Source organism: Sordaria macrospora, chromosome 1 (genome assembly GCF_033870435.1).
Source record: "Sordaria macrospora chromosome 1, complete sequence".
Classification (NCBI taxonomy): domain Eukaryota; kingdom Fungi; phylum Ascomycota; class Sordariomycetes; order Sordariales; family Sordariaceae; genus Sordaria; species Sordaria macrospora.
In genome coordinates, this window is record NC_089371.1 from 5,715,151 (window position 1) to 5,741,154 (window position 26,004).

At 52.1% G+C, this 26,004-nt stretch overlaps 6 protein-coding genes and 3 non-coding genes across 9 annotated transcripts; 4 read left to right on the forward strand and 5 right to left on the reverse strand.

Moving 5' to 3' along the window:
* The first annotated feature begins 2,574 nt into the window (after nt 1-2,574).
* On the forward strand, nt 2,575-5,391 carry SMAC4_01489 (uncharacterized protein). Its single transcript, XM_066089601.1, has 8 exons — nt 2,575-2,767; nt 2,850-2,878; nt 2,999-3,073; nt 3,150-3,225; nt 3,277-3,983; nt 4,081-4,653; nt 4,719-5,012; nt 5,082-5,391. The coding sequence occupies exons 1-8, from the start codon at nt 2,705-2,707 to the stop codon at nt 5,329-5,331; spliced, it is 2,067 nt and encodes a 688-aa protein (XP_065945762.1). The 5' UTR covers nt 2,575-2,704; the 3' UTR covers nt 5,332-5,391.
* A 14-nt stretch (nt 5,392-5,405) lies between these two features.
* SMAC4_13096 lies at nt 5,406-5,515 on the forward strand. The gene is made up of 2 exons: nt 5,406-5,443; nt 5,474-5,515. It is a non-coding gene; the product is annotated as a tRNA-Leu (tRNA).
* Nucleotides 5,516-5,908: 393 nt separating this feature from the next.
* Nucleotides 5,909-6,344, reverse strand: SMAC4_01488 (uncharacterized protein; the record flags this gene model as incomplete). Its single annotated transcript, XM_003352607.1, has 2 exons — nt 5,909-6,117; nt 6,197-6,344. 2 exons carry the CDS (start codon nt 6,342-6,344, stop codon nt 5,909-5,911), a joined length of 357 nt encoding a protein of 118 aa, XP_003352655.1.
* A 3,233-nt stretch (nt 6,345-9,577) lies between these two features.
* On the forward strand, nt 9,578-11,023 carry SMAC4_09509 (uncharacterized protein; the record flags this gene model as incomplete). The annotated part of the gene is made up of 1 exon (XM_066090964.1): nt 9,578-11,023. The coding sequence occupies one exon, from the start codon at nt 9,578-9,580 to the stop codon at nt 11,021-11,023; it is 1,446 nt and encodes a 481-aa protein (XP_065945763.1).
* Nucleotides 11,024-11,949: 926 nt separating this feature from the next.
* On the forward strand, nt 11,950-13,248 carry SMAC4_13097 (uncharacterized protein). The gene has a single exon (XM_066091261.1). It carries the CDS (start codon nt 12,111-12,113, stop codon nt 12,393-12,395), a length of 285 nt encoding a protein of 94 aa, XP_065945764.1. The 5' UTR covers nt 11,950-12,110; the 3' UTR covers nt 12,396-13,248.
* Nucleotides 13,249-13,762: 514 nt separating this feature from the next.
* Nucleotides 13,763-13,851, reverse strand: SMAC4_13098. Its single transcript is given in 2 exon segments — nt 13,763-13,798; nt 13,815-13,851. It is a non-coding gene; the product is annotated as a tRNA-Phe (tRNA).
* A 2,539-nt stretch (nt 13,852-16,390) lies between these two features.
* Nucleotides 16,391-16,793, reverse strand: SMAC4_01487 (uncharacterized protein; the record flags this gene model as incomplete). The annotated part of the gene is made up of 2 exons (XM_003352606.1): nt 16,391-16,573; nt 16,632-16,793. 2 exons carry the CDS (start codon nt 16,791-16,793, stop codon nt 16,391-16,393), a joined length of 345 nt encoding a protein of 114 aa, XP_003352654.1.
* Nucleotides 16,794-19,930: 3,137 nt separating this feature from the next.
* On the reverse strand, nt 19,931-20,020 carry SMAC4_13099. The gene is given in 2 exon segments: nt 19,931-19,966; nt 19,983-20,020. It is a non-coding gene; the product is annotated as a tRNA-Lys (tRNA).
* A 1,307-nt stretch (nt 20,021-21,327) lies between these two features.
* On the reverse strand, nt 21,328-23,374 carry SMAC4_01486 (uncharacterized protein). The gene is made up of 2 exons (XM_003352605.2): nt 22,638-23,374; nt 21,328-22,554 (listed from the first exon to the last, which is right to left on the reverse strand). Exons 1-2 carry the CDS (start codon nt 22,943-22,945, stop codon nt 22,386-22,388), a joined length of 477 nt encoding a protein of 158 aa, XP_003352653.1. The 5' UTR covers nt 22,946-23,374; the 3' UTR covers nt 21,328-22,385.
* Between the last annotated feature and the right edge of the window lie 2,630 nt (nt 23,375-26,004).

Here is a 26,004-nt window from a genome sequence, read left to right on the forward strand (position 1 = left end):
GGAGCCACCCTCTCCAAATGCAGAGGAAAAGAGACCGACCCTGTTAGCGTCTTCCCCAGACTTACCCTCCAGATTCGCCTTCACGATGCACCTGATGTCTGGGGCCCTGGACCAACCCCGGTTATAACACCCTTGACAGTCACACCCTCCAAGTTCACGGTCTCCTTCGGCATGGCAGCTCACCATGGTGCCGCCGGGCGCAAAAGCAACATCAGCATGCAGGGCTGCACCAATCCAAGCCGCCTGGACTGACCCATGGCCATCCAGTCCAGCCATGGACGGAGGAAGCCCATTCAACGAGCTTATCACCACTTTGCCTTCATGGTATAAAACGACACCATGATCTCTTCACTGTCCACCTCAAAAGAGCTGTCTCTGGTGACTTGCCCTTTAACGACATAACCATATACCAGCCAGTCATCAACATGGCGCATAGCATCAACGAGAAGGAGGCCATGGGCGCCCACGACGATGCCTTCCCAGAATCCAATGTCGCTGTCCAGCTAGCCCACGATGTTGACAGCACAAAATACTCCCCTTGGTCCAAGAGCATGTTCCGCCTCTATCTTGTCCTCGCCTGTGCCTACCTCTGCGGATGCCTCAATGGCTACGATGGAAGTCTGATGGGAGGATTGAACGGCATGAAATCCTACCAGAGCTATTTCCATATGTATGTGTTCATCGACTAAGACACTCCGGCATTATCCATCAGCTAACCTTGGGTGCTCTTCTAGGTCCACTGCGGGCTCAGGAACCGGTCTTGTTTTCGCCATGTACAACATTGGCAGTGTTGCTGCTGTGTTCTTCACCGCCCCTGTCAACGACTGGTTCGGACGCCGCTGGGGCATGTTCGCAGGTGCTCTTATCATCATCGTTGGCACTTGCGTGCAAGCCACGACACATACCAAATCCCAGTTCCTAGGCGGTCGCTTCATACTCGGTTTCGGCGTCAGTTTCTGTTGCGTATCAGCTCCTTGCTATGTCAGCGAGATGGCTCATCCCAAATGGCGCGGCACCCTAACGGGCTTGTATAATACGACCTGGTACATTGGCTCCATCATCGCTTCCTGGGTCGTCTATGGTTGCTCCTACATCGAGAACAGTGAAAGCGCGTGGCGAATTCCCATCTGGTGCCAGATGATCACCTCCGGAATCGTGTGCTTAGGAGTCTTTTGGTTGCCCGAAAGCCCTAGATGGCTTATGGCCCAAGACAGATACGAAGATGCTGCCAAAGTACTGGCCGCCTACCACGGCGAAGGTCAGCTCGATCATCCTCTTGTACAGCTGCAACTCAAGGAAATGGCAAACCAAATCTCGTCAGAGGCATCCGACAAGAAGTGGTACGATTACCATGAGCTTTGGAACACCCACTCCGCTCGTCGCCGCCTTATCTGCGTCCTCGGCATGGCGTGCTTTGGTCAAGTCAGTGGCAACAGCTTGTCCTCCTATTACATGGTCAATATGCTCAAGTCTGCCGGTATTACCGATGAGCATAAAGTATTGGCGTTGAACGGTATCAACCCGGCCTTGTCACTTATCGGTGCCGTCACTGGAGCACGCATGACAGATGTCGTTGGCCGCCGTCCTCTTCTGCTTTACACCATTGTCTTCTCTTCCATCTGCTTCGCCATCATGACGGGGACCAGTAAACTCGCAATGCCGGGCCACGTTGGCAATCTTGATGATGCTGACACTCAAACCCTTACCCCATCCCAACGTGCTGCCGCTAACACCACCATTGCCTTTATCTTCATTTTCGGTATCGTCTTTTCTTTTGGCTGGACAGCCTTGCAGTCAATGTACATCGCGGAGACACTCCCCACCGCTACCCGTGCAAAGGGTACCGCTGTTGGAAACTTTGCGTCTGCTGCCGCGTCTGTCGTTCTTCAATATTCGTCGGGGCCTGCTTTCGAGAAAATCGGGTACTACTTTTATCTTGTTTTCGTCTTTTGGGATCTTATTGAAGGTGTCGTAATTTTCTTGTATTTCCCAGAAACCAAGGACCGCACCCTTGAAGAACTCGAGGAAGTGTTCTCGGCCCCCAACCCCGTGAAGAAGAGCTTGGAAAAGAGGAGTGCGCAGACGGTATTGAACACCATGGGAGCGCCAGATGACGAGAAAGTTACGATCTAGCTCGGCTGATAGGACTTGGATATGGGTGATTGGAGGTTGCGTGCATCATTTTAACGGTCAATCGATATTTTTAACAGCCATGCTTTCACCTACTGATTTTGCTACGCGAGAGAATACGGGGTTTGTACTGCAAAGTACAAGCCACCATAAGCACCCCGGCCTTGCCCAGATCACAGGTCTTTGCGCATAACTCATTTCAACGTGATGGCCTGATAATCTCCCAACGAGAAGCGTCTCCTGTTTGCGTATGCCACAACGGCATTCGGATCGAATGAGTCGGGGCCTGACATGATATCTTGCTCCTGTAAGTTAACCCTTCCCCAATCATCCCCTACCCCGTCACATCAGACCCCTTGTCCCTCCCGAGTCTCCGCTTTCCCCGCAATATTAAGGTCGGGGGGCTATGGCTGCAATGTCCCCGGTCCGTCACATTCATTTCTCTCCTCTCCACACCTCAACGCCAGGTTTCTAACTTCCAGCCGTCCTCCATCGGTCCGCTTCGGATCCAATTATTCTTCTAGTGTTCTTCGCCTTCGACGCAGATCTAGCACGGAAGTAATGATAATCTAATATGACTATGGAGAACGACACCAGTAGCGGGCCATCTAGGAAACGGCTCAGAACGTCCCACGCAGTAAGTTTGCTTTCTCCAGGAGTCTTACTTCCATGATCAACACATCACAGAGATTATCCGCTTATGCAACTTGTATTCCAAGTGTGACCTATGCCGGTCGAGAAAAATAAGGTTTGTTGATCGCCTTACTGTTCCCTTGGATATCTGCATGGGCATCATGCAAAGATTCTATGCCGTGTGTACGAGGTTTCTTCGACTTGGGATCCAGGTCGCTTACTATCTTGATAATAGATGTGACGGTAGTACGCCATGTACAGCTTGTGTCTCAACGAAAAGCGATTGCACCTACGGATCAGAGGCGAATTCGTAAGTTATACCATCACTCTTTTAACTTCCAAGGCGGGGGGGGGATCACTAACTGACAGATATACCGGTACCATAGGAGAGGAAAAAGCGATCTTATCCTGGAAGGAGTATCACGTGTTGAGAAGTACCTTCACGAGTTAAACGCAAACATTGTCAGCTGCTCTACTTACTCATCGCGGCATCATGGGCTAACATTCGTCTAGGCAACATCGTCATATTTTGTTAACCGCAGGTCTTCTCAACCTGTGCTTTCACCCGCGGTCGGCTCATCTGCTGGGAGAGGGAGCTTCTCCGGCGGCTCGTTATCTGACCTACACAACACGACTCACCTTAGCCTCCGTCCACACCTGGACGGGCCACAAAACGACAACAACCTCGAGAACGCGGTTCTAGAATCACGGCACACGTCTACGACAGAGTCAATTCTGCAATGGCCCCATTTCGATGTCTTTCCCACTCTTCGCAATGACTACACCTCCATCTTCCACCTAGAGCAGTCTCGCCCCCGGATTAAGACGAAGACAACAAACCTCTACCCGTACATAACAGAAGAGGATGTCGACGGCATTTTGGGCACGTTCGAGCATGCCGTCAACTTCTGGTATCCCACAACGTCACAAGATCAGCTGCAGAACGCTCGGATGATTATTGCCAACGGAAACTTTGACGACGACGACGACGACGACGACGGGCTCGACGTCTGCCTTGCTTTGCTCACTATGGCACTGGGTTGTGCTAGCAAGGTGACAGCAGGCTTGGTAGAAGGCGCCACCCTTCCTGGGAGTGACCAGAGACGCAGAGTAACCTATCGTGCAACAGGAGATATGTACTTCGAGAGTGCGCTGAAGAAACTTTACGTTTCCCACATGGATGTCAACTCCGTTGCCGCACAATGTCTTTTCTTTGTAGCGTGAGTCGATTTGTTTACAACGCGCCTCAATCACCTCTTCCCTGCTCAAGTCCGCTTCAGCTCTCATTCTAACCGATACTGATCCTTTAAATTTCAGCCTGTACTTCGCCTTCCTTCGTCGTCCACTCCAAGCTTGGGAATACATTTCCGCCGCGGCCGCTAAGTGTTTGCTCCTCCTGTCATACTCACCACGTGATTCCACTTCTGAAGATCAAGAGCGTATCCGCCGCATCTTTTGGTCTTGCTACATCCTCGAATCAGACTACCTAGCTGAGCTCTCCAACTTGCCGCTATCAGGTATTGCTCGCATTGAATCCTCAGTCCCGCTACCAGGTGCAGGTTATAGCACGCATTCGACCCATCAAGAGGAGGAGCAGAGCTCGCTGTACTTCTTGGCTTGTATATCGATGAGAAGGCTGCTTAATCGAGTGCATCAGCTACTCTATGCGAGTGGAACAGGCGCCAGTTTGGATGATAAGCGTTTCCCCGGCATTGTGAAGGAGCTAGATCATCAGTTAGAAGAGTGGAGGAGTGTACTGCCAGAAACTTTCGCCTTCGAGGTTGAGTGGTCTGCACCCGCGGCAGAGTACAAGATCACCGGAGTAAAGACGGAGCATGGGGGATTCCTGAGGCAAAGGTATCTCACTTGTCGGAGTGTCATCTACCGGCCGTAAGTTGCAACCCCTTCACTACCATCAACCAACCCAGAAACAGTCACTGACATGCCTGTCACAGGTACCTTATGTGGATGTTAAGCAGTGCCAATGCCGGCTCCTGCCTTGAAGCCAGTTCAAGCGCAGCGACAGGTGGATTTGGTGGCGTCCAAGGTCCCCTAGCTTCCGTTCCAGCAAGCAGCACGGCCGTCGGCATGAACAGCACCACTACCCCGTCATCCATGAACATAAAGCTAGTAGAACGCGAAGTCCTAGCCAACTGCAAGGCTTGTCTGGATGCTTGTTTGCTTCACATCTTGAACCTCAGGGGATTCTCCCAGACAGTGCTGGTGGATACTTGGATTTGTTCACTTTCGTGCGTTCCTGTCATTTTCTTCTCCTTGCCTCGTCCGACCTGGAGCTTGCACTAACATAACACAATCAGAATGGCAGGCGCAATGCTCGTCCTCTTAGCAGCCTGCCGGATCCCGTCACTCAAAACCCTTATCGGGCCCGAAATTCTCCAAGCGGGAAGTCATTTGAGGGAGTTGTTGGTAGGGTGGCAAAAAGTACAAGGAGAGCCGAGATCGCCTAGCGTGGATCAGAGTGTGCACATCATTCACGAGGCGGAGAAGTTCACCAGACAGGTCTATGCGGGTGAGGAGGGTGAAGGAGCAGGCCGCCTTGAGGAGTGAAATAGGCGAGTTGCATCGATCGTGGCTGATGCTGATCTGAAAATAAGAAGGAATTGACAAAATTTCAACTAAAAGGCAAGATGGCCGAGCGGTCTAAGGCGCCACGTTAAGGTTAACCCTTAATCCGAGTTGAAACTCAGTTCCGTGGTCCGAAAGGGCGTGGGTTCGAATCCCACTCTTGTCAACATCAATTTGATCTCCATCTCGCTTAAATGGGGATCGCCTCTTTTTTCTCCATTCTTTTCTTTTTCGCCTTTGTCCCTTATTATTTCTCGGTCACGACCCTTTCTTCTGTCTTTCCATTCAACAAGATCTTGCAATGTCAATTGTGCAATTTCCTTTAGCAATGTGGTTGCAACCTTTTTCGTATAAAATATTCTGTGCTAACAAAAGAGTGGACGGCTAGTTACATGCTTTGCCTATTACTTCCAAAAGAGAAACAAAAGAAAGCCTGGCCAGGCCAAAAGCACAAAAGGAAGCAGTGTCTCGCGACGTCTCGTCTTGTAATCTTTATCCATCTTCATCTATCCTATCCTGGCTCATCCTCATATCTGGATCGTAGCGGTCTATTAACCACTCAAGCATGGCAGCAAGAGTCCTTGCCATTGCAGAACTGGTTGTTGGGAGGCTGGCAACGGCCCGGAGCGCCGCACCAGGAGAGATAGTCCAGAGTGATAGGGCTGGTGCAGTTGTAGGTCGCGTCATAACCGCGGCTGCCAATATTGGGGATAGGGCCCAGGCCCTCGGCGGCGAGAGCAGCGTTGATTCTCGGCTTCCAAACTGTCTCTGAGGCGGCGCAAATGTTAGGATTTTGTGGAGAACGATGGAAGAGACCGCTGGGGTTGAAATGCGAAAAGCAACTTACCAAAGTTGGCGTTGTTGTTCAAGAGCTCATGGCCGCAGTAGATTACGCCGACCGTGCAGGTGTCAGGCATAGGGCTCGGGTGCTGGGCGGAGACACCGGCACCGAGGAAGGCAGCGGTGGCGACGAGGACAGAAGTGATTTGAACCATTTTGGCGGGTGATTAGGTAGGTATTGCTTGTGTTGGTGGTTTAGAGTGTGTTGAAGTGTTGAAAATGTTGTGGTTACTGGAGTGAAGTTGACGCTGTTGATGATGGGGGGAAGAGCTGATGGAAAGAACACGGCCTGTTGGAGTCTTTATACTCGAGTTTTGAGGCAACCCCAAGGCTTGGGTCGTCGAAGGTGAGTTTACATGCCCCCAAACGATTAAAGAAGGACCTAACCGTCGAGTGTTGACTCGAGACATCGTCCCAAATGCGTGACAGTGCGGTCATTCATCGCGAGGTTTGCTGACTGACCTCCCAACACTCACCCCCCACACGCGCAGGTGGTAAGCAGGGCATTGTCTTCTGATTTTCTGTTCTTGGTCATATTCAGTGCTTCATGGAGTTGCGAGGCTCGCATTCCGTCGCTGAAGGGATTTCTGGGCAGGTGGTGTATGGGATGTTGGAGAATCTCCTCAGTTTTCACCTCCCAGAGGTGTAGGTCAGGGTGGCCGGTGAGAAGATAATGCCCGTTTAGGAGGCATCACGGTGGATTTTGCCTTGGATTTTTCTACCTATCCTTTACTTGACATTCTTTCGGTGAATGCGAGACGTGTGCTGACACTTGAACAGATCCAGTGAAGTCCCTCTCTTAATCTTCTCGGAGTTTGAACCTAACATCATCTTCAATGAATGGCTTCAAGCAATTCCAGTCCTAGTCCTTAGAATTCTCGAACCTACCATTTCTACACGATTTACTGGGAGATAAGGTGCACCTGAAGTCGTCCAGGATTCCCCAACCCATGGCTTGAAGCGGCTTTCGGCTCTTACCGACAACGAAGAACCAGTGCTTCGGTCTCGGTAGCTCACAGCCCTACGCAGATGACACTACGCCTTCTTGGTATTAGTGAGCACGGGAGTGTCGCTTGGTAATTGTGGGGGTAGATACCGGACAACAAAGCTGCTGTCCCAACGCAATGGCGTACTCCCAGACCCTTACTTGGCTTCAAGTCAGTCGTGTATGTTCGTCACTCGACGCACACTACCACAGGGCTTGTTCGATCAGCCCTACACTCAAACTGTTACCTGTTTCATGGTAGTGCGATGTCATAGAATGACCCGTCACCTAGGATTCGGGCTTCTGGACTTTTCATGCCCTTGTTGGGTGCCTTTTTGCAAGGAAAGAGCCATGCGCGCTGTCCGGTGTACCGCAGCAGCGGTGGATGGAGTTTCGGCAGGAGCTTCCGGCTGAGGTTATCGGTAAGGAACGCTCGTATAGGTAGGTATATTGCTTCATCAGATCTCAAGAGCTTGTTGCAACCGCTGGGTGATCTGTGTCATCTGCCCCACGTCTGTAGGGCTGTGACTTTGGGCTTGAAGGCATCGATGACCCCCATGCGGTCGAGTAACAGAGAACAACTATTCCAGGTTGGCATTATTCTGATGACCACATTCATGTATCTTGCACCCTCTTAAGGATGGATGTCCAACAAACGTTGCTGCGGCTTACATCGCTTTCCAGTCGCCAAGATGCTACACTTTGGAACCGAACGTGTGCAAAACCCGGTTCGTCCGGGTAAAGGTCACGCGTCTTATATTGCTCTAACCGGTGAAAGGGCTTCCGCGGAACCTATCAAAGACCCTTTCTCCCACGCACGCAGTTCCCGTCCACGCGGCCAGGTCTGGCCACGGTGATTTCAAGGACTACCACGAGCGCTTCGAGCACGAGGACGCCCTGCTAACATGCTTCTGTGGAAGCTGGAAGAATCCCTTCCATCCCTTTTTCTGCACGAAGGCATATGCAGTTTCCCCCGTCACAGGCGAAGCGGCTACGCGGGAGAATCTCTCCCTTGCTATTGGAATTTACTGGCAGCGCTTCATCGCTAGGATCCAGACCTCGCACTTCTTTTCGTGGACTTGCACGAGAAAGGCATGGCGCCAGACACTCTGGCAACAGCACACTGACGGCGGTGGCGCCGCTGACAACCTTACGGGGTTTTTACGGAGTAGAGGGGTGGAGGTTGGCCATGGCAACGATATTGAGAGGGTTACGGTGGACTTGGACAGGCTAGTTCACCGTGCAAGGAGACGGGAGGAGGCCTTGCGGGAGGAGGAGAGCGGGAGTGAGAGTGGAGAGGAGTGATTTTGTCATTTCTTTTATCTTTTCCTTTGTGCTACAGGTTCCGTCATATACTGGCGGCTCGCCCACTGGGCGATTCGATTATAAGTGTTGGGCCGCGTTTACGCTATGGGCAACACATGATTTATACTGGCAATAGGCCTCGGTTTGCCCTCGGATTAATGGTTTTGGTGGACAGTTAGGGCATTGCTCTTAATTTTGTATGCTAGACTTACCGGTGCGGCACGTCTCATGCCCTACGGGAGGCGGAAGTAGACGTTAAAAATAACAACAACAACAACAACAACAACCAAAGGCTGAGTTTCTAGGCTTTCTTATTCCAAAGAGGTGTGGTACGTACTGAGGTGCGTATCGAGCCTTGTTGCCTAATGCCTCGAGGTATCTATCTAGCGGTCTTCATGTGGATCTTCCTGAGTGCTTTTCGCCCATTCTCCTTCTTTCCTCTAGCATCGGCCTCTGGCCGGTCGTCATTGTGGCCCAGCAGTCACTGGAGCTGCACGTACGCATGCACGGGCTGACCTGTCTTTCATGCACATCGCATAACAATGCATATCTCACCATGCCCCTAACGGTGCCCTCTCGTCTCGTGATGCGAGGGGAACCTCAGGATGATGCTCAGCACCATCGGCAGTTAAGGCTGATGCAAAGTGTTGAGGTTCTGTTAAGCCGCGGAACATCTAACCCAGAACTCTGGGCAAATGTCCGTGTGACGATCCTTCCGGCGCCTCAAAAAATGAGAAGAAAAACAAAAGGTGGGAAAATTCGGGAAGGCTTAGGCTTCAAAGTTTGGTTGGTTAGCGCTTAATGGGTGAGTGTCAAGTGGTTTGGAGGCGTTGATATAACATGGCTGGCAGCTGAGGCCAGCTGGAAGCTCGAACCAGTTCTCCATTGCTAACGCAATACCGCAGGTATCTGCCATTCACCATTCAACCAAATTCTGTTTATTTCTCCAGCTACTTTTCGTTCGCCTTCCTCCTATATAACCATACCAAAATTTACTACCGATTCGCGATTTGCACTTCCACCAATAACTCACCACGTCTACCGCAACGACATTTCTATCCAGATATACCTCATCTATTCATCCGATAACCACAGAACATGAGCCCAATCATTCGCCCCACCGCACAGGGTTGTCCGAACCTGCCTCCCGAAATTCACCTGATGATTTCGCGTTTCCTAAAGGACGACGGTCGGCTGGACACACTTGCCGTATTGTCTAGGTCTTCGAATAGGCTGAGGTCAATATACGAGCCAGAATTATACCGCACCGCAAAGCATGAAAACTACCCGCATTGCTACCCAAACGAGGCTCTCATGTGGGGTATCACCAACGAATCGGTGCCTGTGATGGCTCAAGCTAAAGCTTATGGAGCAGACATCAATGCTCGAGTCAAGGGTTTTCACGGCAAAGACATCTACCATCATATGTGGTTGAATTATGGCTTGGGAACGATGCTCCAGCATGCGGTCCAGAAGGGCCGCGGCCCCTCCGTGGTGTGGCTGATTCAAGAGGGCGCAGTGATCAACACGCCCGACCAAGCTGCCGTCAACATGTGTGAATGTGACACTACCAGCGAAGAGTCGGAGCACAAATGCTCGACATTACACCTGGCCTTATGCAAAGGTCATTCCCTCATCGCACAGTTTATCATAGACCAGTTCGGACGAGCGGCTTTGGAAGAGTCGAAGAATGTTGACAGGCCCCTAATCCTTCAAACCGCGATAAAAACGGCCTTTTTCAGGAAGGACATCGAGTTCCTGTCCGCCATGCTGGAGTACCCAAGCGTTTGCAACCTGGTCAATATGGTTAACCCCCACGACGGTCAAACAGTTCTTGAAGCGACCCTGAGTGACAGTAATCTGGGTCTCGACTTCATACTTCGGGACTTCCTGAACAGGATCATTGAGGTGCTTGTTCACGAAGGAGGGGCCAGCCTCGGCCCATACCCCGCTGAGTCCAGGAGTGCAGGGCAGTCACCCCTCGTTACTGTACTCAAATGGGGAAACTATGAAACGGCCCAACAGCTTTTGCGTCTAGGCTGCGACACTCAGGGGCTGCCTCCCACACAAGAGACTCAGAATTGGTCGTCCCCGCTGCACTGTCTTATACCCCCCGCATCTGATTACAGAGCAGAAGACCCGGAGTGGATGGATACCCTAGAGAATCGCCATTATGAGTACCCCACAAGAAGTATACAGGAAATCATCGAGACCCTCGTCCGCTCTGGAGCATCGCTGATGATCAAAGCCACCCTGTTCAACTCCACGCCCCTAGAGAACGCCATATCACACGGCGCCCCATTTCTCTCCCTCTCGCGCCGAGTTGCCGCCTACAAGCTGTTGAAGGTTTTGTTGAAGCACGTCAAAGAGGGAAAAATCACGCAGGCTGCGAGGGAACAGGCGGAGAAATGCATGGAACAGATTAAGGAGGATCTCCGGGCTGAACATGCCTTGTATGATCTGTCAGATAGACGGGTGAAAGTCCGGCCGTGGTCGGGATGGGATGAGGACCGTGCTTATGGCCAACCTATTCTCCTCAACTAAAAAGTTTGATGTTGTGGAGCGAATGGGGGACGGTTGGTGAGGAGCCGTGACTGAGGGACGTCATCTCTAATCTCCGTTGAGACAGCGGTCGAGTGCCAGGATCCAAGTTTTAGCTTGAATGTGACAAGGGCAGTATTCTGGGCTTGGAGCAGTAGTTCAATTCAGCTGATAAACTACTTTGGTCCCGAAGGCCTTGTTGAATCCTCTGAAGCCTTTCCATCCAGGCCGGGCTTCAAGGCCTTCTTATGCCAAAGAGGTTTGGTGCGTACTAAGGTACGTACCAAGCCTTGTTGCTCGAGGCCTCATGGTATCTATATAGCGATCTTCATACATGTGGATTTTCCTGAGTGCCTTCAACCATTCTATTTCCTTCTTCTGACGCCGATCCTCGTTCGGTCGCTCTGATCCTTGCTTGGTTGCTGTGATCGCTTCTGTGATGACTGGGGATTGCCTCATCTCGCTTACTAGCGTCGTCGGAAGTTTAATGGTTGGCTCGTTAGCCTGAAGGCGTTGAGAGGGGTTTGGGTGAGCAATGCTGGTAGCTGAGAGTCTGGCCAAAGTGAGGTTGAGCCTCGCGGCCTGCGGCCACCGGGCATTCATGAGGCTGATGTCAGGCATTGAGACTCTGCTAAGCCTCGACAACCCTAACCTAGAACTATGGGCAAATGTCCGTGTGGCATTGAAGGTCCTGGCGTCTGCTGACAGGTCCTGGCGTTCTCACCCACAACTGCGGTAATACTTTTTCGAACATACCACTCTGCGCGACAAGAATTGCCCCCGAGGCGGACTGCGGCTCTGACCACCAAGTTTGCATTACGGACATTCCTATCCAACCAGTAGAGCCTCCCCGCTGTCGACTGGTACTTTGTGAGGACCCAGACTCTATTAGACTATATGTTGAAACGTCTCGTTCCTCATGGTTTTGGTCCCGCTCCTTCCTACAGGCGAGGACTCCCAGGAAAGGCTCGACGAGCTCGCCGAGGCCCTCTGCAACGTCCTTACAGAGGCCCTCCAAATCTCTTGCAGGCCCTAGAGACCTGAAAAGAACGCAAAGTGGTGGAATAAGACGTGTGCGCAGGCCTCTAGAATGTTCCGCAACTATCGGCACAACAACCCGAATCCCATCCCCCAACGGATAGAAGCTCCCCGCGTACGCGGAGGACCCCGACGCCGAAGAAAGACCAGAGGGCGAGTGCGTAGGCTTTGGCTACGTAATCTTCCAAGGACAGACAGAACTCGGCCGCGGATGCGGTCAGCTAGAACAAGCGGAAGTTTTCGATGCGGAGGCCGAAGGCGCGCGGCATGGTCTCAAGGCCGCTGTGGCGCTCTTCCCGGAGGCACAGGCCCGACCACGCATTACGATATGCCTTGATAACACGTCCGTCATTAGAGGACTCCGAGGAACCCCAGCTGCGTCGTCACAAGCGGCTTTCCTCGATTTCCGCGCCATCCGAAAGGGCTATGGCCCCAGTCTGGTGGACGTCCGCTGGGTTCCCGGCCACAAGGGCATCACGGGCAACGAGATTGCTGACGAGCTAGCTAAGGCGGGCGCCGAAGGAGGAGAGGTAGTCAATGGAGGCTTGGCTACCCTTGCGCACTCAAGGCAGCTTGCTAAGAGGGAGGCGCGTACGGATTTCAAGGCATGGTGGGCCGCGAACAAGCCAGAGTCTTATGCAGACTACCGGTTGGGGGTCTCTATCAAGCCTAACGACGAACTAAAAGAGCTGGACAGACGCTCTTTACACCACCTCCTCGCGGCCAGGTCTGGCCACGGTGATTTCAAGGACTACCACAAGCGCTTCGAGCACGAGGACGCCCTGCTAACATGCTTCTGTGGAAGCTGGAAGAATCCCTTCCATCCCTTTTTCTGCACGAAGGCATATGCAGTTTCCCCCGTCACAGGCGAAGCGGCTACGCGGGAGAATCTCTCCCTTGCTATTGGAATTTACTGGCAGCGCTTCATCGCTAGGATCCAGACCTCGCACTTCTTTTCGTGGACTTGCACGAGAAAGGCATGGCGCCAGACACTCTGGCAACAGCACACTGACGGCGGTGGCGCCGCTGACAACCTTACGGGGTTTTTACGGAGTAGAGGGGTGGAGGTTGGCCATGGCCACGACATTGAGAGGGTTACGGTGGACTTGGACGGGCTAGTTCACCGTGCAAGGAGACGGGAGGAGGCCTTGCGGGAGGAGGAGAACGGGAGCGAGAACGGGGAGGAGTGATTTTGCCCTTTCTTATGTCTTTTCCTTTGTTATACAAGTCTCGCCATGCACTGGCGGCTCGCCCATTGGGCGATTAGACTGGGAGTGTTGGGCCGCGTTTACGCTATGGGCAGCACATGATTTACAACGGCAATAGGCCTCGGTTTGCCCTCGGATTAATGGTTTTGGTGGACAGTTAGGGCATTGCTCTTAATTTTGTATGCTAGACTTACCGGTGCGGCACGTCTCATGCCTTACGGGAGGCGGAAGTAGACGTTAAACATAACAACAACAACAACAACAACAACAACAACAACAAAAAAAAAAAAAAAAAAGCAGTTCCCGTCCATCCAAGTGTTCTTGTTGATTCCCTTTTTGGTGCAAGATAGATTGCCCCAGTCCACGACTTACACGCGAGTCACGTCCACAGTGTGCTCAAGTTCGAAAACAGGATCACCCTTGCTGCGCCCCTTCCGGCAACAACATGAAAAACTCCACCACAAAAATCATGAAATCGGCAAAAGGAAAGGTTGATTGCGGTTTGTGTGGATCGAACACACGACCTTCAGATTTATGAGTGAAGTGGACTTCAGTCTGACGCTCTCCCAACTGAGCTAAACCCGCCTTTGATGGAAGTTGGGCTTGGATCTTGGTGTTTTGAGTGTCCCTGCGCATGTACGTGCCTGTGCCGCAACGCTTACCGGCCGCGTGTTGAGGCTGCGATGCATCCTGGTCCCAGGGATGATGGGTAGCTTGGCACAGAACATTTAAAAGGGTAAATGATGCAAAGTAAGTCAACAATGCTTCGCTACAAGTCCCTCAATGACAACCACCTGTCTGATCTTTTCTAGTTGATTTGATGCATCTCTGACAGTTGCCTCGATCGCCTTTCGCTGTGTCCAGACACATATCTTAAGAGCAAATAATGGCATACGGCAATTCAGTGGAGGTATGGGCATGGGCGCGAGGGATATGAGGTTCAAATGTTGTTATTTTGTTCTTGAGATCAGATCTACGGAACTAATACATATACCCCTTACCAGATCCTAAAAACATCACTCCTACACCCTTCCCATCTTCCTTGCTCCATCCCATCCTCCCACGACCCTCCCACCTCGTGCTTGGTGCCGGTCACCACGTTGACGGGGAGACAGTAAGGTAAGTCGGTCTTGCCTCCCGCTTTTGAAATGGGGAGCCAGCCGACCGACGGAGAAATCGTTGTCATCATCGTCAACTGGCCGGTACGCTGCTGGTTAGAGAAGTTAACTAACTTGTTGAAGTGCTGGTGCGTGTAGTGCTGAGCTTGCATCATAGCAGCCAGCCGTGCAGCTGGCCGACGATAAAATCGATATTATCATCGTCGACCAGTCGGCTGGTTGGAGAAGTTCTTGAACTGCTCTGGGCAAGCAAGACGAGGACGATCAAAACTGTGGGAACCTAGCGGGTTCTCGCGCTGGCTACAAAGGGCGTGTTCGTTAAGGCAGTAGCACAGTGATGGAAGCCTTTTTTTTTTTTTTTTTGGTGGCCGAAACGCCTTGGGTTAGGGACAGAAGAGCTTCTCTTACTGCACTACTGCCGAAACGAACACGGCCGAATGTACTCAGGAACATTTTGATGTCCCACGGTCGTCTCGGACTGGTCGGCGGTCTGGTTGTCGGAGACAATGGGATCTTTCACCAGTCCAGCCGGCAACCCTTTTCCTCTCTCTGCCTTGGCCCGCTCCATCTCGATATCAAGCCTTATATCTGCTCTTTTTTTTGGCGATCTAGCACTTCCTTGGCAGTTTAGTAAGCTTCAGCATGGTTGCTGACCGTCATGTTCGGGTTCATCTCGAGCATAACATGATGTCATTGATCTTCTTCTGCTCCTTCTCCAAACACTTCATGTAGCTCGCTTGCCAGAGAGTTCCTCCACCTCGCGGTGACTATTGCCAAGTACAAATTGGCAAACAACATGTTTTTGCTTTGTTAGCAGATTTTCGAATTGGCCCGCTCGCGGGCCTGGCGGTCAGGTTGTCGGCTGCCTGTATGACCGCATTGAGGTTGAGTTCCTCCATGCAAGTGGAGTGAGCGGGAATGCTGCGTTCTGAATTGGTGTATGAGCAAGTGGGATAGGACTTGCAGTGGTTCTCTCCTTACGGATCTTGCCCTTCTCAAGGGAGTCGTACTCATAAGACTGCTCGGTCGTTTCTGCCTCCTGCTCCATATTAGAGGGTATGGGTAAGGACGCACAGGACATACCCCGCCTGGAAGGTGCTCTCCAGTGAGTGTGCCTTCCATAAACCTTCTGCGGGAAGGCAGCTTTGTCTCTTTCTTTCTTTCTTTCTTTCTTTTTTCTTTTTTTTGGTTGGGTGTGGGCGTCTGCCCTTGGCGGCTGCTGGTGTTGCTATTCCGGTTGATGCAACCGCGGTTGTGATGGCAGTTGTTGCCGCGGGGGAGCGTGGGCTGGAGTGATGTCTTCATTGGGTCTATGAACAACTTGTGGTCGATGGGGCGCCCCAGCCCACGCTCCTGAAACTGTTCCCATGAAGCCTTGTCAGGCTCGGCAATGACGAACTCTCCGTCGGCATTGACCGTGATTCTGGAAAAACAACACAAAAAATATGGATCTGACGGTCCATGTAGTCCGAGATGGGCAGGTTGTTGATCGAGTCATTCGCTAGCGACTTTGGTTCACTCCTGTTGTGGGCAGTAGCGCTGCTCACAGCCCCGGAAATATGAGAGGTGCCCGGTCGCTGTTGGGAGAGACGAAACAAAAGCCTCAGTGCCATTGCCCAGCGCACTTTTCAGGATAATTTCATGTTTTAGTTCGAAGACGGATATGCCAGTTCCGTCGAACTCCACACGGGTGGGCTCCTTGTTAGACTTGAACTGGGAGAGATGTCTCTTCGCAGGAAGAGTCAGAGGAGTCGTTACAGGTTGAATCTGGGTTCGATGCCTCGGTGTTGGAGACAAGGGTGACTGGAAGGGCGCCTGTTGCCTAACGCGTACGGGCGCCGAAGGTGACGGGCTGTCCGAGGGCCTTTGCCTAATCCAGCCCGTTGCGGGCTACTGAACCTACGACGTATAGGACGCCCAGCTCAGAGGTGGCAGCGACCTCGGCGAGGCCAAGACCACTACCACTTGCGACTGCGCTCGAGAAAGCCGTCAAACTACATCGTCCTCTATCCAGCGAGGGCGGAGCTCGAATAGACTGGCCGCCCGAGACGGAAGAATTGGTTGACCTCGTCGACTGGGTCATCTTGCTGTTTTTGTATGTCTTCGGGGCGGTACACCTTGAAGTCGATGTCGAGGTAGTTGCGCTTCCTGGTTTGCTGAGAGTCCTTGTTTCCGGAGTCCAGATCGGTCTCGTCGTCAAAGTCACAGCCCGAAGAGGGTAACGAAAAGGGAGAGGAAGTAAGGAACGATGACCAGGAGAGGGGTAGGGAACTCGTTGGCGTTGCTCTCACTCCTGAAAGCGGTGTTGACGGCACTTTGCGGCATGACAATTTGAGTTGCCATTTCGGAAACGTGGTCGGCCATCAGCTCGACCTCGTAGTCGAGAACAGCGCAAACACCTCCGGGCATTTTGGCGGTGGGTAGTCGAAGACTTGGGTCTGACGTGAATAAGCACCGCGTCGTTTACTGGATGACACACTGGATATGTCACAAAATCAAAGCGATCAAGGACCCCAATGAGGTTCAGACGGTAGAAGACATTGGTTTGGCTTGATGAGGTGAGGGATGGATGCATGTGAGTCCGGGACCAGAGCTTGAATGACTGCCACATAATTGTCATAACCGCCGTCTGTTTGCGAGTCAGTGGGGGTCCAGGAATGTCGGGGAAGAACGGCGGACACTTACACATGGCCTAGGGATCACCTGGCGCACCGGCCTGGTTTGGAGGTTCCTGGTGTTGAGGGACCTCTGGGAGGGTCTGCGCATGAGGTTGCGGCGTGGGTTGCGGCCCACGCGGCCTTGGAAGAAATTGGCAGTCTGTAAGGGCGGCATCCCTTCCAGTTGCGGGAATGGGATCTCGAAATGCTGAGAATGATCGAGACCTATTGAGATGGTCTCTGCTTCTGGTAGCGGTGCTTCTGCTGGTGCTGCTGGGTCGTCGAACAGACCTGATATTCAACAACAAAGCAAAGCGTGGTTGGTGTAGTGGTCAACACGTTGGCTCTTCAAACGGCACTTCGAATACCCGGTGTTCGTTGTCGGGCTGGGGCCCTTTGCCACCTAACTGTGAAAGTGCCGCGTTGACAGCAATAACCAAGAGATCTTTGGTGATGGTGGGTCTGCGATGTTGTCAGTATCGCTTCAGATGCCATTATAGAAAGAGGTTGAAGCAACCGCAACATTTGAGCTGGTGGACGAAGGAGAGGTGAAGATCGTGAAGATGAGAAATGACGCGATGAGGGGAACATGAGGTAAAAGGTAATGATGTCAAACTGAACTGACCTCTTCTTGGAAGCAACGCGCTCAGCTCGGAGAGTGAGCCACAAGTCCATACAAGGACCTTGTCGATGAGCGTGGCGATCAAGGCGATGCCAGGTGAAAGTGAGTTGGCGTCGACGCTGCCAGCAGCAGTGAAGATGGGGCTGCCGGCGACGCCGGGGTGTTGTTGGTGGTGGCCATCTTGTTGTTGTTGGTTCACGACTTGCCTCGTGGAGGATGACAAGAAGTGAGAGTGTGTTATAGGGAAGAAAAGAGGGAGTGGACAAGATTACGGGCAGAGGTTTACATAGAAGGAAAAGTTTGTGTGGGGCACAAGGTAGGGCTGAAGTTCTGGGGCGGATACACCCCTCGGCCGAGGAAACAAACGCGTGTGGCTTGTTACCTGGTTGACGCGCCGACCTTAACTGGGCAGTATGCACATGGAGTTCTTCGATGACGCATCACACGGGCCCCTACAGCCCTACATTTACAGCCCTTGATTAGGGCAAGGCCAATAAGAGCCAGGGGATTGAAGGAGGAGGGGTTCAATCTAGTCCCTGAACTCAACAACTTTGTGGCTGTGTTACCTGCTCGTTGGATGAATACTGTGTATGGATTGTTGCAGATGGCAGACAGGTGGCTGGGGTATTCCAACTGATCTCAACTTCAACAGGTGACGCTCCTTAAGCAGGATTCTCTCCGCTCTGCCCGTTGAGGGGTTCCTTAACTCTCCCCTCCTGAAAAGAAAGCAAACAGATCTGCAGTAGGACTGATTAGTTTGCCAGAACTGACCGCCAGGACAGTGACGTGATATGCGGTGCAGAGAAGTCGCTGGACCATTGAATATGTTCAGCAGCCAGGGGGCGAAGGGGGAGAGGGAGGCAGCTAGACGAGCCACACCCCCACGTTGAGGCTCAAAGTTTCAGGGCGGCCGTAGTCCGGCACATTTGCACTTGAAAATTGGCAGGTGCGTGAGACCGGGGCCGAAATCCCGGCCTCGTTTGCCGCTACGCGATGCAGATAGCCTCGTCGTCCTCACTTGCTGGGATGGAGGGAAAGAACGAAAACAGCCGCTCATGAGTCTAATACCTCACCCAGTTTCCCATCTGATAACCCCAGCCGGCTCATCCCACCTGCCTCGAAAAGCAACTGCAAAAAGGCAAACTTTGCCCAGTGTAGATGTAATCATCTGTGCAACCGAAATACTTGGCTCACTTGATGAGTTTACTGGATACCACTAGTGTAGGTAACTATGTCAACGGGACAGAAAGGCGGACAAATGAATCTTCTTGCGAACAGAAGACAGACACTCGAATTTCTTCATCCGAATCGACCACGTTCCCAGATGCGCGATAGAAGGTGACCCTCGGTTTCCGATTCGAAGAAACGGACAGAAGGACACTCAGCTTTCTTGATCCGAGGACACCACGTTGTTGCTTCTTTTCGGATCGCAGCGTGTGAGAACAGACGTCTTATTCCAACTGCGGGCTTGTGAGCTGAAGCTACTTAGGAAAAATCTCAAGTATAACGAGACAGAAGGTGGCCCACGCCTATCATGGCGCTCGAGAAGGACAAGTCATTTTGTTGCCTTTGTTCTTGATTTCCTTGAATGGAACAGCCAGACCGTTTGTAGATGTTGAGCAGACATCCAGAGAAGTCAAATATGCCGGCCCCAGGTCAGTCAAAGTGATGCTGGACCACGTCGACTTACCTCTGCCCGCGACCGTGCTTTGGACATAAAGTGTTGCGTGTATACGGCCCGGGCAAAGGTGACTTGATGGTCGATGGATCCAAAGCAAAGATTATCGAATCGTCATTTTCCATGATCTTTCTTCGCCATTTGCCGTGTGGTATGGATGTCGTGAACGCTGTGAATGAATGGATGGAGGAATGAGTGCGAAACAAAGGCAGGCCCGGAGGAAATTATTCATCGATTTTACCGTCTTCGACGCCTCGGTTGATGGCCGCAAAGGTTTTCTCAAATCGCATGTTTCCCCCAGCAAATCTCGACATTGGTGTGGGCAGAAAATGTGGAAGGTGCGAAGTATCAACTGCACCGCAAACAACTGATCTCAACTGCCGATTTTGCGTGAAATATGCAGACCCTAACTCAGAAGACAATCCACCAAAGAAACAAGCAATGCATCGCGACAAAATAAAAGCTCACAACAGGAAGCAGCAAGAGATTGATTTTCACCATGCGATCGCAAAAATTGAAGAGAACACCATCGGCCAAATGGATCATGGGAAATCAAAGCAGAAAAAGCGAAAAAAAAAGAAAATCAAGCCGCCCACGGCGAGACTCGAACTCGCAACATTCAGATCACTTCACTTTGTCCGTAAAAGTCTGACGCGCTAACCAATTGCGCCACGCGGGCTTGACTTTGCTAAGTTGTTTTAACGGCAATGTTTGTCTGCTTACATACCTAGCTACAATGCACACTCTCATCCACACGTACGCCATCCCTTCCAAGCAGTTGCTTTCTTTCAATGCTTGCGACGGCCGACGACTGCAGTGGCTGACAAACAAAATCCCTGCGTGCATCCTACCTGTGCGAAGGGTGCAGGCAGTGGTGCAGCGCAGTGCCGGTTGGCTGGTGGAATTCTTTTTCTTCCACCGTGTTTGTGATCCTTTACGATACAGTGCGGCAGCGTGCCGTCTGTCTGGGTGGTGGCCCGGTGGGCGAGGTGTGCACCAGCTGTCGGGCGGAAGGCGGGATTGGGAATGTATTCAATCAGTTCAAAGCAGTGTTGAGTGGATCATTTGCAAGGTAATTTTTGCTGATTGCTGAACAGGAGAAAGACGAACACTGCGCGGTCCCGTCTTGGAAGAAACCTCAGCGGATTTACATGGAGGTTTTGAACGAGCAAAATCTGTCTTATTTTCCCAGAAGTCGTTTTTACAAAAGTTCAAGGATGGGATTTTTCACTTTTTGTTTTAAGCTTCCCTTCCATGAAAAACCAATAAGCCGGAAATACATACAACTGACAAAAGGCGGGGAGACAGACCCCCAGCAGTTCATGAGGCTGTTATCCCTGTGACCGTGACCCTGTGCAAATTTCTTTTTCATAGGACAGTTCGGGAGGGAGCTGTGTGCATCACCAAAGTAGTATCGTAGGTACGCAAAATGGGTTTCTTCTCTTCTCTACAGTACCCTGTCGGCCAACAAAAAACAACAAAAACAAAAACAACAACAACGAAAAGGGGGAAGCGGCCGGCAGTGCGCCGAAGGCGGAGTAGTGTAGTGTAACAGCAAAAACACAAAATGAAAGAAGGGGTTTCCCTACCGCGATGAATTGGGCCCCTGAAATCCACACGTGAAATCAGATGGACCTGATCAGATCATTCAGAGAAGAGGAGACAGTTTTGTGGGTCCTCCTCTCCTCATTTTGCGCTCGGCTTTCCAGATTCGAACAAACCGTGGCTCTGCTCGCCGGCCGAGACGGACAACCCTTCCATGGAACCTCATTCATTCGCGGGTGCGTGCGACTAAGCGTTCACAAGCACAGTGCAACCGCGAAAATCAGGGTCATTTTTTTTTTGGCACCTTTTGGGTGAGTGCCTGCCCAACTGTGCCCGTGTCCGTGTCCGGCCTGACGGAGAACTGACTGGAGCCCCAGAAGCTCCAAGGTTTAACAACAACCAGGACCCTGAAAACAGAAAAAAGTCTAAAATCTTGTCTATCCCGTGGTTCCGTGGCATAATGCCGGTGATAATCCAAATTGTCTATCCATGCTGACAGCCTGGCGGCTTATGTTCTTGATCCTTTCAGCTTGACGTCAACATCGAGCGGCGCAAGCTTACCATGGCGAAGAAACGATGCTCTGGCGTTACCACCGTACTACCGAAACCCGGGAATCTGCGCCTCATGACATAACGAAGGTTTCTCATCCAGGTAACAAGCACAGCTGATGAACTCTTCCTTTGGAGTTGCGATGACTGACCTTGCATGGACATTGGTCTTGTATTTCGTTGTGTCAGTTTTTCTTCAACAAACAGAAGTTTCCTATTTGCACAATCCTCCTCTCCATATCCTAATGATAACAAGCCAACTTGGCCCAAAATAGACAGACGAGACTCCGGACAACGCCATAGTGTAATGCTTCCCCAGCCCATGTCCAGTAACCAAGCTCGTCGGCCAAGTGGTCGTTGCCTTGGCCAATGTATAGTGCATAATTCCCCAGTGATAATTTTCCATGCCACCCCAGAGCGAGTCGCGTATAAATGGTATCAAACTCTTAACCCATGTGAAGGCAAGGCGACTCGCAAAATAACAAAGAAAGAGAAGTTGAAAAGAACCCAAAAACACATGGTAGACGCCAATGGTAAAACAACAGATAATGATGCGTATGAGCCGGATGCTCCACGGCCAAAAGCCGTGCAGACGTCCACAAGGCCCTGGACCGTTTTCATCGTCGGATCAAAAATCTGAGTCGGGAACAGAACTGACGCGTGCCATCTTCAATCGGATGCTGATGCAGGCACAACGGAACCAACTCCTTCTGAAGGTACACCACGAAAAAAAATGGCTCAAAAGGTTCCGCGTTGTTGAGAACCGCCAAGTCGGTAAACGCTCGTCGCTTTTCCATATAACCCTCCTGTAGGCGAATTCGAGTCGGATCGTGTCGTGAGGCATCATAGCCTGAATTAGGTCGGTTCTTTTTGATGAAGCCATATTCTTCCTGCCGAACACCACTCGTCATCCCAGCTACACCAACGCTGGTGATGATAGTAGACGTCTTTCATTTCTTTTGTCGGCTGCTGGGTGCTGTGATCTTGCTGGTGCTCATAAGATCACCAATATACTTTTGTAGGAACTTGTTGTTGTTGTCGAGCTTGTTGTGTTCCTCTTTGACGGCCTCGATGCGGTGGAAGAGGGCCAACAGCGAGTCCTGAAGTGCCTTTGCGTGCCTATCATTCACAGTTAGCATACCTATCATGCATACCGCGCAAACACCGTCAATAGCAGCTGTCATTGGTAGGTGAGAACTCACCTTTGCAACTCTTCCCTTGCCTCCTTGCTCAACATTTCAAGGTCCTGGCTCGTTCTCCTTGGACTCATGGCCCTCACGTCGTCAGGCCCAAGCGCCATCTCGACCGGGCCAACCTCAATAGAGTCGCGCGGTACGATCATAGTTCCACTGCTCTTTCGGCTCGGCAATCGTGGTCGTATCGGGACTGGGGCATGAATAACTGGCTGCTCTTGCTGGTCATGTTGTTGGTCGTCGGACGCCCCGGATGATGAATCTGACCACTCCATTCCGGGTACCTTGCCCACATGCATGTTGTTGTCCTCCATCATATTGTCGACTATGAGGCCACGACGGGCAGCGGTGCTGATACAGTCGTAATGTGTTTGCGACCGGAAAAGGTCACACGAGAGAAGTGCGTCGGTGTCGATGGGATGAAAGTGTCCGCCTGTGGCACGATTCCCTCTTGCGCCCTTCCTGTTGATAAGGCGGTGTCTTTTTTTCCCACTGACAATTCGTCCCGTATTTCCACGAGACAAAAATAGACGGTTGTGGATGCGAATGGTGTCGCAGGAACAGATTCGTTCAAGGGGTAAAGCGCTTTTTTTTCTTTCCGAGCAGACAAGCGATCGTTGGCACCCAAAAGGGGGGACTGGAGCAAAAGGCTGCACGGGGCAGCAGCGAGGAAGCTAAAAACGTGGGTCGTGGGCCCGTGGGCTAAGTGGTCGAGGGTTGCCTTTTGCAGAGGGACGGGCTGGGCCGAAGCAGAACTGACGACGTCAGGATATCGAGACGGTACCCTACCCTCTGCCTTCTTTTGTATAGGCAGTAAGCAAAAGTCGGGGAAAGTGGTGTAGTGATGAGGAAGACCCTAGTCGTTTTGTTTCGGCCAAGACCTTTGTGGAGGCAGGTGTGCACGAGGAAGCTAGAGAAGGCGTGGTGTGAGCGCCGGGCCTGAAAGGGTCACGGTGCGGTACGGTGCGGTGCAATGCTGCGTCCGCGCAAAAGAGAGATGGGATATGGAATATGGTATGGGCAGGCAAAGAGGTTGCCAGCTGGTGGGTGGGTTGGCGGGTGTGCGGGATAATATGACGGGTTGAAGACTTGAAGGTGGTGTACCAACCCTTGAGGGAGGTAGCGAGCACCGGCTGGCTGCTACTCGGTGATGTGATGTCTCTTGTGTTTCCGGGCTGGGACCCTTGAGTGAGGCTCGCGTGATGCTTGTTTTTGGCCTTCTTTGCCTTGTAGGTTCGCGGTTGTCCGAAATGATGCTGGCAGGATGCTGGGATGGGAGAACCCTGGAGTCGGTGGATTTGGAGGCAGAACGAGAATCGAACAGGTTGAGATTTGCAGACGGGGACGAAATGCAGACCTGAAAGGCCAGAGGGCCGTCGAGTGAGTGCGGTGGACAGCGAAAAGACGGAGCAAAAGGAGGGATGGAGGCGGCGAGTGGACCCCTTGCTGGGTGGCCGACGGGGGCTGGTCAGGAGACGGCCTTGGACCTGTTTTTCTGCCGCGATCAGCGAGCTGTGCCTTGCCAACTTTGGGAGGCCTTTTTACTGGCTGCGAAGGGGCTTGAGGTGCTTCTGTTCGCTGTGGTCACAGGAGCGACTGGAGAGCGCAAACCCTCCGAGGAGAGAAGCTGTTTTGTGGCAGCTCGCTAGGGCAACGCGCTTGTCGATCGGAGGCCCGAAGGGATGAGAGATGAAAAACCACTGCACTTCAGAGATCGGATGGCGGTTTTGGTGGTTGACGATGTGCCCCTGGGCCAAGCAATGACGGCAACCAAAGAAAATAAAAGGATTGGCAGCAACAACTGCAAGCCTGCGGCAAGCCCTCTCACACCGCGACACTGCTGCACCACCACAACGCCAACATACCTTTTTTTATTTATTTATTTACACTTTTGTACACCCTCACGCCTTTATTTGTGTTTTCGTTTCCGGGTGCCTGTGCTCCCACTGTGCGGCGTCGTGTCTTTCGTTGACTTGGGGCGCCGAACCGAGGAACGTGGACGACGAAGATGCGGCGTGTTTACGTGTACGCGAGCGAGCGACTCGAGTCCGGTGCCTCCAAGCGGCGCCTCGTATACCGCTACTTGGCAATTGAGCGAAGAAAAATATTTGGTTCTTCTGCTTTTCCTGTTTCACAGAAGAGAACAACTCAGTAGTGGTGAAGTGGAAGCAATCAATGATGGAACCGCAGCAGTGCAGGTGGGGAGTGGGAGGCTGAGATTTGGGTGCAAAGCATTTTTGGATTTTGATGGGTGCAGGTGGTTGTGGTTGCCGACAAGGGAACGCTCGCCAGCCAAAGACGTCCGTGTTTGGAACGCGGTAGCCCTGGGAGGAGCCCTGGGCGTAACGACGGCTTGGACGGGACCGCAAGGACCTTCTCTTTCGACTTTGCAAAATTCGGAGCCGATTCTCAATTCCCCTCTTGGCCGACTTCTACGTCCCTTCCCTTTTCAGTAGGGTTTTCCTCCCCCCCACCTGGTATAGGGCCTTCACCAACCCCTGACCCCGGAGGGTTCAGTGACCGAGGTGCTATTTGAAAGAGGGGAGGGGAGCGAGGGGAGTTAAGATGATGGTCTGTGAGCGAGTCCAGTGTCACTCCCGGCCTTCCATGGCAACCTTCCAGAATGCAATGTTCATCCGTTCCGTTTGGATCTGGCAGGAGGTCCAAGCAGACCTGGATGGCATATCGAGTTGATGGGGGCAACCACAAAACACACATACAGTGGCAAGTCAAAGATATCTGACAGCAATGATGGAGTTTTGGCATTTCCCATTAATCCCATGACATATCCATTACATATGCCCTATGGTAACGGCGTCAAAGAGGCACTTGAGGCAAAGGCGATGGTTATCAAACACAGGTGGTATGGTAGCGATGGCGGCAGCCACATTACATTTCGGCTCCACGAGGGAGGGACAAGTGGGTCTCACAATCTAGCTGCATTTGGGTTGCTCTAGTTGCATGGTACCGTCCTCGAAAACCTCTTGCGGGCTGCGGCCCCGTGGTGGGGAAATTGGGATGGAGAAAACGAATGATGGAGAAGTTGCAACTGAAGCGGCGGCAAGCCTCACGTCGTCTCCCACTGTTCATTTCTGGTTAGGCCAAAAATGGGAGCCCCGCCCCCCCCAGTCCCACTGACACGACACAACGCGCTGGGTCGCTGCTTCTTCCCAGATTGCCGATCGGTGACGCCACAGTGCGCACATCTGATTGGTTCATCTCTTTGCAGCCACCATGTCAGACTCACTGTGCACTGACCACTGTCCTGCTAGCATCCATCAAGCACCCATCTGTCCAACCATCATCCAATCCTTCCAACCATCATCCAATCCTTCAATCTGCCCGTCCCTTGTCTTTCCTATCTGCTACTCTTGCA